At 46.8% G+C, this 11,753-nt stretch overlaps 1 protein-coding gene across 1 annotated transcript; it reads left to right on the top strand.

Annotated features, from left to right (window-relative positions):
- The first annotated feature begins 790 nt into the window (after positions 1–790).
- Positions 791–2,560, top strand: LOC127323591 (uncharacterized). The gene is made up of 2 exons (XM_051351707.1): positions 791–1,439; positions 1,743–2,560. The coding sequence occupies exons 1-2, from the start codon at positions 791–793 to the stop codon at positions 2,558–2,560; spliced, it is 1,467 nt and encodes a 488-aa protein (XP_051207667.1).
- Positions 2,561–11,753: the final 9,193 nt, after the last annotated feature.

Genomic DNA, 11,753 nt, shown 5'->3' with positions numbered 1-11,753 from the left:
CCCTTGTAGTGACCTCATACACATAAACTCCTCATACCTGCGCGCTCTTACGTTCCCTACTCCTGGGGCTTACAGACTTGGTATCAGAGCATGGACTGCCTTTAGGAGCCCTTGCAGCGGATGTGGTTGTGTCTAGAACTAATATTTTGATAGATATATAGCAAAAAACCTATGCGTGAGAGTAGGAATTCTTTTTACTTCTTATCCCACCCACCCACCCTCTGGTAAGGAAGTGTAACGGTTTTACTCTGTTCTTACCTATTTCACCTAGGTTTGGTCGTGTTCGGGATGACCGTAGTGCCCAAGGGAAAAGTTGTTTTTAAAAATTCTTGTGCTATGGTTGCTTCAATATCATCTGTTATCAATCTCCACATATGATCTTGCTCTTTGCAACTGTTGGTATTTTCATGCCAACATGCTCTTCCGTTGTTCCGGTGCAATCTCGACCACTTCTTTGATCCGGTGCATATATCAACTTTCCTTCTCCGGAGTTGTTTCGTCAAGCTCATACCTTGTTGTTCTCTTCCAATATGCATAACTTGGGTCTTGTTGACTCTTGTTGATGCTAAAATTTCTGTATAGCTACATATCACTATCTTGCGAGATATGTGAAGTATTCTTGTTGCTATCGTCTAACCTTCTACATGCTATGGCTAGCTCTCGTGTGCTTGAACTCTTGTACATTGATGATAGCTATGCCATGTTCTTGTTATTCCTAAAGTTCTCGTTAAGCACTAATATTGGGTTTTCCTTAGCCATGATTATGCTAACCTTGGTGTTCTCATTCAGAATGGAGAGTGGTGAAGATGTTCCTCCACCTGAAGTGGACCAAGCTCTGGTTAAAATGGCGCAAGTCCTAAATCAGATGCAGATAAGCCAAGACAGAATCAATGGTGGCAATCCACGTGTCACTATCCAGGAGTTTCTCCAGCTCAACCCGCGCACTTTTGATGTCACCGCAGAGCCAATTGATGCCGATGATTGGTTACGCGAGATGAACAAGACTATCAGTGTGACACATGTGGCTAATGAGGACCGTGTTCCTTATGTGACATATCTTCTTCGTGGAGTTTCAGCCGCATGGTGGGACAATTATCTGCTGATGAAAGCACCAGATGCAATCACTACCTGGGATGAGTTTCAGCTGCTCTTCAAGCGTCATCACATTCCTGATAGCATCATGGAGAGAAAGCGGGAAGAGTTCTGCAACCTTTCTCAAGGAAGCAAAACTGTGCTGGCTTATAGAGATGCTTTCTTAAAACTGGCTCGCTATGCTGGAGATGAGGTATCTACAGATGCCAAAAAGCAAGCCATGTTTCGCAAAGGCCTGAACCCAGAGATCAAGTATGCTATACTCTTGGTCAAGTGCAATACCTTCGAGGAGCTCGTTAACACAGCGCTTCAAGAAGAGTATGGTCGTGCAGTGCTAGAAGAGTCTCGTAAGCGCTCTCGCGAAGCAACTCCTTCCTCAACAACTGCTATGCCTCCTCAGAAACGTAGGATTTGGGTTCCCTATGCAGCTCCTGGACAACCCACCTACATGCCTAAACCGAAAGGTTTTGTTTCCCGCCCACCCACCCCTGTTGTTGTTACAAGGGGCTCTCAAGTTTAGCAAAGGCCTGGCAATCAAGCTAAGCAAAGTCAAAGTGTTGATGCTCAGCAAAGGCCTAGTTCTGAAGTTCTGGCAAGACCAATGGGTCCTCGCCCTTCTGCAAAAGTTTGTTTCAAGTGTGGTGATCCAGGACACACTTCACGCAACTGCTATCAGAACAATACTCTACAACCGTCCAAGGCTTTCAACTATAACAATAAGCCTGGTACGAAAAGTGTATGGGTGAACAATGTCACAACTCTGCAACCTGAAAAGGCACCTGAAGTCGTGCTTGGTGTTCTTCCTGTGAACTCAATCTCTGCTAAAGTTCTGTTTGATACCGGAGCATCACTTTCCTTTGTCTCTCAAAAGTTTGCTCTAACTCAGGAGTTACCTATGGGTCCTTTGCCCGTTAACCTCACGGTGAACTCTCCAGGAGCACATATGCAAGTTTCCAAGATAAGCCATGGCAATCAAATTCTCACTGGAGGCTATATGTTTCTTGCTTCGCTCATAGCTCTCGGCAATTCGGAAATTGATGTCATTCTCGGCATGGATTGGTTGAAGGCCAACAAAGCTGTAATTGATTGCACCAAGTATTCAGTTTCCCTTCCTACTTCGATAGGCCACATAGTCTATTCACCTTCCCAGACACCTTCCGTTCAGCTCTTCGCTTTGAATGCTAACCCTCTTCCGGAGCTTGAATCTATACCAGTGGTTTGCGACTTTCCTGGCGTCTTTCCTGAAGAACTTCCAGGTATGCCACCTGACAGGGCTGTTGAGTTCATCATCGAACTAGAACCTGGAACGGCTCCTATCTCCAAGCAGCCATACAAGATGGGTCCCAATGAGTTGGCTGAACTCAAGAAGCAGCTTGAGGAGTTGCAAAAACTTGGTTTCATTCAGCCGAGTACTTCTCCATGGGGATGTCCTACCATCTTCATCAAGAAAAAGGATAAAATTGATTGATTGGTGGTTGACTACCGCCCTCTCAATGAGAAAACGATCAAGAATACATATCCTCTTCCTCGTATGAATGATCTCTTCGATCAACTTGCGGGTGCAACTGTGTTCTCTAAGATGGATTTGAGAAGCGGTTATCACCAAATCAAAATTCGCAAAGAGGATATACCCAAGACAACCTTCAAAACTCGTTATGGCCTCTACGAATACACCGTCATGTCCTTTGGTCTCACCAATGCTCCAGCCACTTTCTCTCATCTGATGAACTACATTTTCATGGAGTATCTCGACAAGTTTGTTGTAGTCTATCTCGATGATATCCTCATCTACTCAAAGTCCAATGAGGAGCATGAAGAGCACCTTCGCCTCATACTCCTGAAGCTTCGTGAACATCGCCTCTATGCCAAGTTCTCTAAGTGCGAATTCTGGCTTCCTGAAGTCGTGTATCTTGGCCATGTCATTTTCGGAAAAGGCATCGCTGTCAATCCTGAAATGGTCAAGGCAATTGTTGAATGGCTTCCTCCGAAGAACGTCAAGCAAGTGAGAAGTTTCCTCGGTTTGGCAAGTTACTGCCGCCGATTCGTTGAAAATTTCTCCAAGATCGCCAAGCCTCTCACCGATCTCCTCAAGAAAGACAAGAAGTTCCTTTGGTCTCCTCAATGCCAAGAAAGTTTTGACCTCCTCAAGCATAAGCTCACTTCAACACCAGTTCTTGTTCTACCAGATACTTCCAAACCTTTCCAGATCTTCTGTGATGCCTCTCTTCATGGTCTAGGCGCTGTCCTCATGCAAGAACGTCAAGTCATGGCGTATGCTTCTCGTCAGTTGAAAAATCATGAACTCAACTATCCCACACATGATCTCGAGCTTGCAGCCGTGTTACATGCTTTGATAACATGGCGCCAATACTTGTTGTGCAACCGTTGTGAGATCTTCACCGACCACAAAAGCCTCAAATACATCTTCACTCAACCCAACTTGAACCTCCGTCAAACGAGATGGATGGAAACCATCAAGGACTTTGATCTGTCTATCAACTACACTCCAGGCGAAGCTAATGTCATGGCTGACGCCCTTAGTCGCTAATCCTATTGCAACAATCTCATGATTCAAGAAAGTCAACCTGCTCTTTGTGAAGAATTCAGGAAATTGAATCTTGAGCTTGTTCCCCAAGGCTACCTTGCAAACTTGGTGATCACGCAAACTCTTGAAGATAAGATACGAACCGGACAATTAAGAGATGGTTGTATCAAAAACATCAAAGAGAACATGCAAAAGCCCAAGTACAAGTCTTTCTCTATCGATGACAAAGGAACTCTGTTCTTCCAAGGTCGAATCGTTGTTCCGAAGGATCCAAACCTGAGAAGCCTCATCCTCAAAGAAGCTCATGACACTCCTCTTTCTATCCATCCTGGCAGCACAAAGATGTATCTTGATATCAAGTCTACCTATTGGTGGACTAGGATGAAAAGTGATATTGCTCGATATGTCTCAGAATGTGATGTCTGTCGCCGTGTCAAAGCAGGACATCAGAGACCTGCCGGTGTCCTCCAACCCTTGAAGATTCCTGAGTGGAAATGGGATAAGATTGAGATGGACTTCGTAACTGGTTTTCCAAAGTCTCGCAAAGGCAATGATGCTATCTTCGTGGTGATCGACCGTCTTTCCAAGGTTGCTCACTTCCTTCCTGTCAAAGAGACAATATCTGCTAGTCAGTTGGCTGAGCTCTACACAGCAAAGATTGTTTCTCTTCATGGTGTTCCCTTGGAAATAAGCTCTGATCGCGGAAGCATCTTCACTTCCAGATTTTGGGCAAGCTTTCAGAAGGCTATAGGAACTAATCTGCTCTTCAGCACAGCTTACCATCCGCAAACGAGTGGTCAAGTTGAAAGAGTCAATCAGATTCTTGAGGACATGCTCCGTGCCTGTGTTATCTCCTTCGGCGTGAAATGGGAAGAATGCCTTCCATTCGCTGAGTTCTCTTACAACAATAGCTATCAAGCTAGTTTGGGCATGGCACTTTTGAAGCTCTCTATGGTCGCAAATGCAGAACACCTCTAAACTGGTCTGAAACCGGTGAAAGGCAAATCTTTGGCCCTGATGTAATCAACGAGGCTGAAGAAAAGGTGCGAATCATTCGTGACAATCTGAAGATAGCACAATCTCGGCAGAAAAGCTATTATGACAGCAAGCACCGTGATATGATCTATCAGCCCGGTGATCAAGCCTACCTCCGTGTTACTCCAATGAGGGGCACACATCATTTTGGTATCAAAGGCAAGCTGGCGCCAAGATACATTGGTCATTTCAAAGTTCTAGCAAAGCGTGGTGAAGTCACTTACCTCCTTGAACTTCCTGAGAAGCTCTCCAAAGTGCACGATGTCTTCCACGTGTCACAGCTCAAGAAGTGTTTCAAAGACCCGGACCGTGCAGTTGATCACGAGTCCATCGACCTCCAAGAAGACCTCTCCTACAAAGAGCATTCCGTTCAGATTCTTGATGAAGCTGAACGTCGAACTCGCAACAACTCTGTCAAGTTCCTCAAGGTGCAGTGGTCGCACCATTCTGATAAAGAAGCAACTTGGGAACATGAAGATCAACTCCGTTCCGAGTACCTGTCCTTCTTCTCTTCTTCCTGGGAATCTCGGGGCGTGATTCCTTCAAGGGGGGGGGGCGTTTGTAACATCCCAAGAGTAACACCTTGACCCTTTTTGTTTTTCTTGCTTTGTGATCATATCATCATGTTGCACTCATGCATTTTAACCACCTTTTGGTTTTATTAAATTGCATTTGGTTTTGGCTTTTATTTTATTTGCTTGTTGTTCTTCCTCCTTCTTCTTCTTCTTGGTTCATCCCCTTCCTCTTGTGATGTTCCAAGAAAAGCAAGCCAAACCTTCTTTCCTCTTTTGACCTATATACAAAAAGGTCATGCCAATTTTTTCTAAAATTTGGTGGCCTCTTTTAATCTCTCATAACCTCTCCTTCTTGCTAGCCAACTTAATTGAGTTGGAGATACTCCTCCTCAAATGTTTGGACTTTAGGGTTTGCCAAATACCTTGAACATAAAATATTTTGCACATAAAATATTGAATTCCAATGCTGATCTCTATGTCCTTTCTCACTTCTTTTTCTATCTCCCTTTTTCTCTCAAGTCACCATATGTGGGTGTATAGACTTGAGCTCATCTTGTATTCCTCCTCTTTTCCAAATATTCAATACCCCTTCTCCAATTTTTTAGAAAACAGTTTTATTTGAAAATAAAATAAAAACAGCAAATAGAAAAGAGGAGAAGAGAGAAGCTAACCCCAAAACCTAGTCTAACCCTACCTAAATTGCCCAGCCGGCCAGCCCATCTCCCCTTCTCCTTTTTCCTTCCACCAAAGCCACCTTGCTTGGCCCAGCGTTGGTCCAAGACCAAACCCAGCCCAACCCAACTCGCTACCAAATATGGTAAATAGAACCTCTCTCTCTCACGTCGACGTCGCCCTCCTCCACCTGTTTCTGCAAAGGAAACCAGACGGCGTCGCTCCACCCTCACGGCGACCTGCTCTCCTCTGTTGCTTTATAAGCAGTGCCAGCATAGCTCCACCGAACCCTAGCTCCATTCTTCCTCCGCCGCCGCCGTCACCTTTCTTCTCCCTGGGAAAAAACCTACTGAGAGAAACTCGCCTCGCCGTCCTTCGCCGCCGTCGCCATGGATGTCCCCGGCGTCACTTGAACACAGGAACGGAGCCCCGACGACCTCCTCTACCTCCTCGTCCAGTTCCACGAGGCTGAGCGCCACCAGGACCTCCTCAAGTTCATCGCCACCGTCATCGTCTACCCCCTGCTATCGTCCTCCTCGTCTCCGGCTGTTTCTCCGCCGCTCCCTCCTCGTCGTCAACCACCCCGAGGTGAGCAGCAGCAGCAGCCACACCTTCTCCTTCCCCCGCCTGCATGCTAGTATCTCTGGACGCGAGAGAGAGCTCAAGTTGGAAACGAAATCGAGATCGAGTGCACCCCGGCGTTTTCACCACGGTACCAACTTTCCGGCGATTTCTCCAGCGATACAAGCCTCCCCAGCTCGAGCCACTTGTACCACTCGAAGCACAACATCACTGGCTACCTCATAGCCTTTTGAATCACTCAAATCGACGAAGAAATGCGATGCCCACGACGACGCAAGATCTGCCCGTAAAGCTCATGTTTTGTTGCCGTCCGTCGTCACCGTCACGGCCTCACCTTCCGACGAAGCTCACCGGCGATCCACACCATCTAAGCACGAGCCATTGGGTCATTTCGATGCTCCCTACATCCAGCTTCATGACAGTGTTTCATTTCGCGCAAAATGATGCCTAGATTCATCGTGACCATCACTTTAAAAACCGTGCATTTTCGCTGTCAACAGTTTTCGCTGCTATAAAATTCAGTTCGTAGTGTCACTTTCTTCAGCTAAAAATCTTGTCTAAACCTTGTATGTGTACAAAACCTTCACAGCAGCACACTGGTTCCATCCCTTGTCCTGCAACCGGCCGGCCCGAGTTCGACCCCCCGCCGGCGCGTATAAACCCAACTTTTTGCGCGGCCACGCTGGCACGCCTACGTGGCACTGGGCCCCATCGGTCAGTGACCTGGCTAGGTCCATCCCCGGTGAAATATGTTAAAAACCCTAAAAACCCTTTTTCCTATTTTCTGAAAAAATGCTCCCTGCCTTCTTTCCTTTTAATTTAAATTTGTACTTTCACAATTACAAATCAAATAAACTTTATATGCTTGAGTATCAGAAAAACATGATCTATCCATCTATATAGTTTGTTTCAACTTTTGGACAACTAAAATTTGACAACTTTTTAAAATGGGATAAATTGCTAAAACTTAAAAAATTCATATCTCTTAAACCCTAACTCCAAATTGTACAAATTTTATATCTATTTGTATCAGAAAAATGTGAGGTTTTCAAATATCATAATGTCATGCATCATTGGCATCATCCCAGGTTCGGCCAAATTAAAATTGCAACTTGAACAACATATTATGTGAGGGTGCTTATCATTTTATGTGACTTTCGAAAATACCCCACTTAATTTTGCTATATATGAAACCTTGCCCCTCATGCATCATATTGCGCATTGCATTCTTGTATTGATTCGCGCCATTTCTTTTCTTGTATGTGCTATTTGATTCTTCTCGAGTAGACACCGACGCTGAGCAGTTCGAGAAGGAGTTCCTCTACATCACCCCTGAAGATCGCGTTCGTGTTTTCTCTTCCGATCTGATAGGCGAGCCCACCTCCTTCACCTATTTTACAGTTTTACTCTCGTTGTTCTCTTGCTATCCATATGTTGCGTTCTGTTGTGTCACGTGTCCTTTCCACCTATTACACATATGAACCGTGTCTTCCCGCCTTACCCATTAACCTTTGTTGATGTTTGAGCCTTGCGAGTCGTAGCGCGAGTTTAGGGTTTTGACGTTATCTCGATCTGTTATCGGGATATGTTGGGTTGTCGGGGATGATCATGGTTCACTTTAATATTAATACTAAAATGGATAAGCAGAGGCATCGGTGGGTCAGATGTATATTTTGGTTTTACCATGGCTCACTTGTGTCCAATTGTATAATTAGTACGAGTTCTTGTTTTATGATCCAGGACTGAGCGCACTAACCACACGTGGGAGGTTTCACTGGGGCCCCCTCGACCTATTACCGGAACTGCTTCCATTGTCCAAGTGCCACAATTAGTTTCGTAACGTTTTGTTTCTCCCGGGCGTGCAAGCTTTGTTTCTTTGTGGACAGATGTTTTGGTGTTACTTTTGGGGAAGCCATGTGTGCCTTGTATCCCCGTTGTCTCTTGCACGCTCGTAGGCGCGGTCCGCATTGTTAAGAGGTCATCCTCTAGTGGGCTCTGATCCTTCTTAGCCGTTCTCGTGATAGCTAGGTCCGCTTCGGAGTTTTGATCGGGCTCTGAACGGATTTAACCTAGATAGGTGGCTTCTTGGACTTGGTCTGTGGTGAAGGGAGGGGTTGTGATGCGAGGTTTCGCTGGCAATTTTTCTCAAAACCCTTGCTTGTGGAGTCGAACATGCGTGTATGGGTACAGTAGTGCATCCCTGCAGGGTGAAATCTTTTCGAAAAGCCGTGTCCGCGGTTATGGATGACTTGGAGATGTTAAACTCGATCATAGAACAACTTACACCTTATCCTGATGCTAATAACTTGCTAATAATCTGCGTAGTAATTTAGCATTACTTAAACTGATGTTTAATAAAATTGTCAATAGTGTGAGTGCCTTTGCCAGTACTTCCTTGCGAAGGGGGGATCGCATCGGCTGGGTTTTGTTTGCAGAGTATAGAACTGTTAGCTTATGCTCTCTCTCACCTTCTCTGATAGACGAATGTTGTAGCGTGTCTCTATAAGTTAGTTGTCGCTTTGCTGCCGCTAAACCCACCATATAGCCGGACGAAGTTTACACCGCCTACCAGCGAGCACAGCTGGTCTTGGCTCGCAAGTACGTGCCAATGGTACTTACCCTTGTTTTTCTTTCTCTTTTTCTGGCAACCGCTTTTCGACAAACAGGTACGACAGATGCTGAGCAGTTGCTGATGGTTCTTCGTTGAGTTCGCGGATGATGACCTCGTCGCGTAGCAAGATCGCTCCTAGGCAGCAGCCTGTGGCTTGTTGGTTCTGGACCCGACTGTTTATTTCTGGACTCTTAGTCCTATTTGGATCTTGTCTGTACCCAGACTTTTTGCTTCCGCTTATTGTATGATGTTCTAATGGGACATGTGTCCTTTTGCATGTCATTTGGATCTTGCTCAGTAGAGCGTTGCTATATAACTTTATTTCCATCTTTTGTGTCGTAGATGGTTCTGCTGTGATATGTAACTCTGTATTCCACCCTTGTAACCTGTGCACCTTGCGTGTATGTTGAGAAGTGCACAGGAAGGTGAAGCACTCAGGCCTAGGAACTAACCGTGAGCCTATGAGGTCGGTATTGTGTATGGGCGTGTCGAGTTTTGCTTGGCCTACCCATAAGCTTGGGAATGCGAGGCGACCTCACGGTCCCTTGTAGTGACATCATACACATAAACTCCTCATACCTGCGCGCTCTTACTTTCCCTACTCCTGGGGCTTACAAGGCCACACTTGGCACACATGTGTGCACCATTGCATGCCCCACACTGCTACCAATGGGATCTACATGAATTATATGGGGTAGACCATGCATGGTGATTTGCACCCAGACACCCCAAATACAGGGTTTTAGCTAGGCCAAAACATGCCCTCCTTGGGCAAATCAAGTAGCTGGGGATGCCAGAGGGTGAGGCCACACTTGGCACATGGGTGCACCAGTGCATGCCCCATACTGCTACCCATGGGATCTACATGAATCATCTGGGGTACTGGGGTAGACCATGGTGAGTTGCACCCAGGCACCCCAAATATAGGGTTTTAGGGCAAAACATGCCCTCCTTGAGCAAATCAAGTAGATGGGAACGCCAGGGTGAGGCCACACTTGGCACATGGGTGCACCATTGCATGCCCCACACTGCTACCCATGGGATCTACATGAATCATCTGGGGTAGACCATGCATGGTGAGTTGCACCCACAAGCACCACAAATATAGGTTTTTGGCCAAAACATGCCCTCCTTGGGCAAATCAAGTAGTTGGGGATGCCAGGGGTGAGGCCACACTTGGCACATGGGTACACCATTGCATGCCCCACACTGCTACCCATGGGATCTACATGAATTATCTAGGGTAGACCATGGTGAGTTGCACCTAGACACCGTACCCCAAATATAGGGTTTTAGGGCAAAACATGCCCTCCTTGGGCAAATCAAGTAGTTGGGGATGCCAGCAGGGTGAGGCCACACTTGGCACACATGTGTGCACCATTGCATGCCCCACATTGCTACCAATTGGATCTACATGAATTATATGGGGTATACCATGCATGGTGAGTTGCACCCAGACACCACAAATACAGGGTTTTAGCTAGGCCAAAACATGCCCTCCTTGGGCAAATCAAGTAGTTGGGGATGCCAGGGTGAGGCCACACTTGGCACATGGGTGCACCATTGCATGCCCCACACTGCTACCCATGGGATCTACATGAATTATACGGGGTAGACCCTGGTGAGTTGCACCCAGACACCCCAAATACACGGTGTTAGACCAAAACATGGCCTCCTTTGGGCAAATCAAACAGCTGGGGATGCCAGGGTGAGGCCACATTTGGCACATGGGTGCACCATTGCATGCCCCACACTACTACCCATGGGATCTACATGAATCATCTGGGGTAGACCAGGTGAGTTGCACCCGCGCGCCAGGCACCCCAAATATAGGGTTTTAGGCCAAAACATGCCCTCCTTGGGCAAATCTAGTAGCTGGGGATGCCAGGGTGAGGCCACACTTGGCACATACCATTGCATGCCCCACACTGCTACCCATGGGATCTACATGAATTATCTGGGGGTAGACCATGGTGAGTTGCATCGAGACACCCCAAATATAGGGTTTTTAGGGCAAAACATGCCCTCCTTGGGCAAATAAAGTACTTGGGGATGCCAAGTGTGAGGCCACACTTGGCACATGGGTGCACCATTGCATGCCCCACACTGCTACCGATGGGATCTACATGAATCATCTTGGGTAGACCATGGTGAGTTGCACCCAGACACACCAAATATAGGGTTTTAGCTAGGACAAAACATGCCCTCCGCCTTGGGCAAATCAAGTAGCTGGGGATGCCAGGGCGTGAGGCCACACTTGGCACATGGGTGCACCATTGCTTGCCCCACACTGCTACCCATGGGATCTACATGAATCATCTGGGGTAGACAATGGTGAGTTGCAATTAGGCACCCCAAATATAGGGTTTTAGGGCAAAACATGCCCTCCTTGGGCAAATCAAATAGTTGGGGATGCCACCGTGCGGCCACACTTGGCACATGGGTGCACCATTGCATGCCCCACACTGCTACCCATGGGATCTACATGAATCATCTGGGGTAGACCATGAATGGTGAGTTGCATCGAGACACCCCAAATATAGGGTTTCAGGCCAAAACATGCCCTCCTTGGGCAAATCAAGTAGTTGGGGATGCCAGGGTGAGGGGCCACACTTGGCACGTGGGTACACCATTGCATGCCCCACATTGCCATGGGATCTACATGAATTATCTGGGGTAGACCATGGTGAGTTGCACCTAG

The sequence above is a fragment of the Lolium perenne genome, chromosome 4, assembly GCF_019359855.2.
Source record: "Lolium perenne isolate Kyuss_39 chromosome 4, Kyuss_2.0, whole genome shotgun sequence".
Lineage (NCBI taxonomy): Eukaryota > Viridiplantae > Streptophyta > Magnoliopsida > Poales > Poaceae > Lolium > Lolium perenne.
The sequence above is the reverse complement of the archived record's forward strand: the minus strand, read 5'-3'. Positions and strand labels throughout refer to the sequence as shown.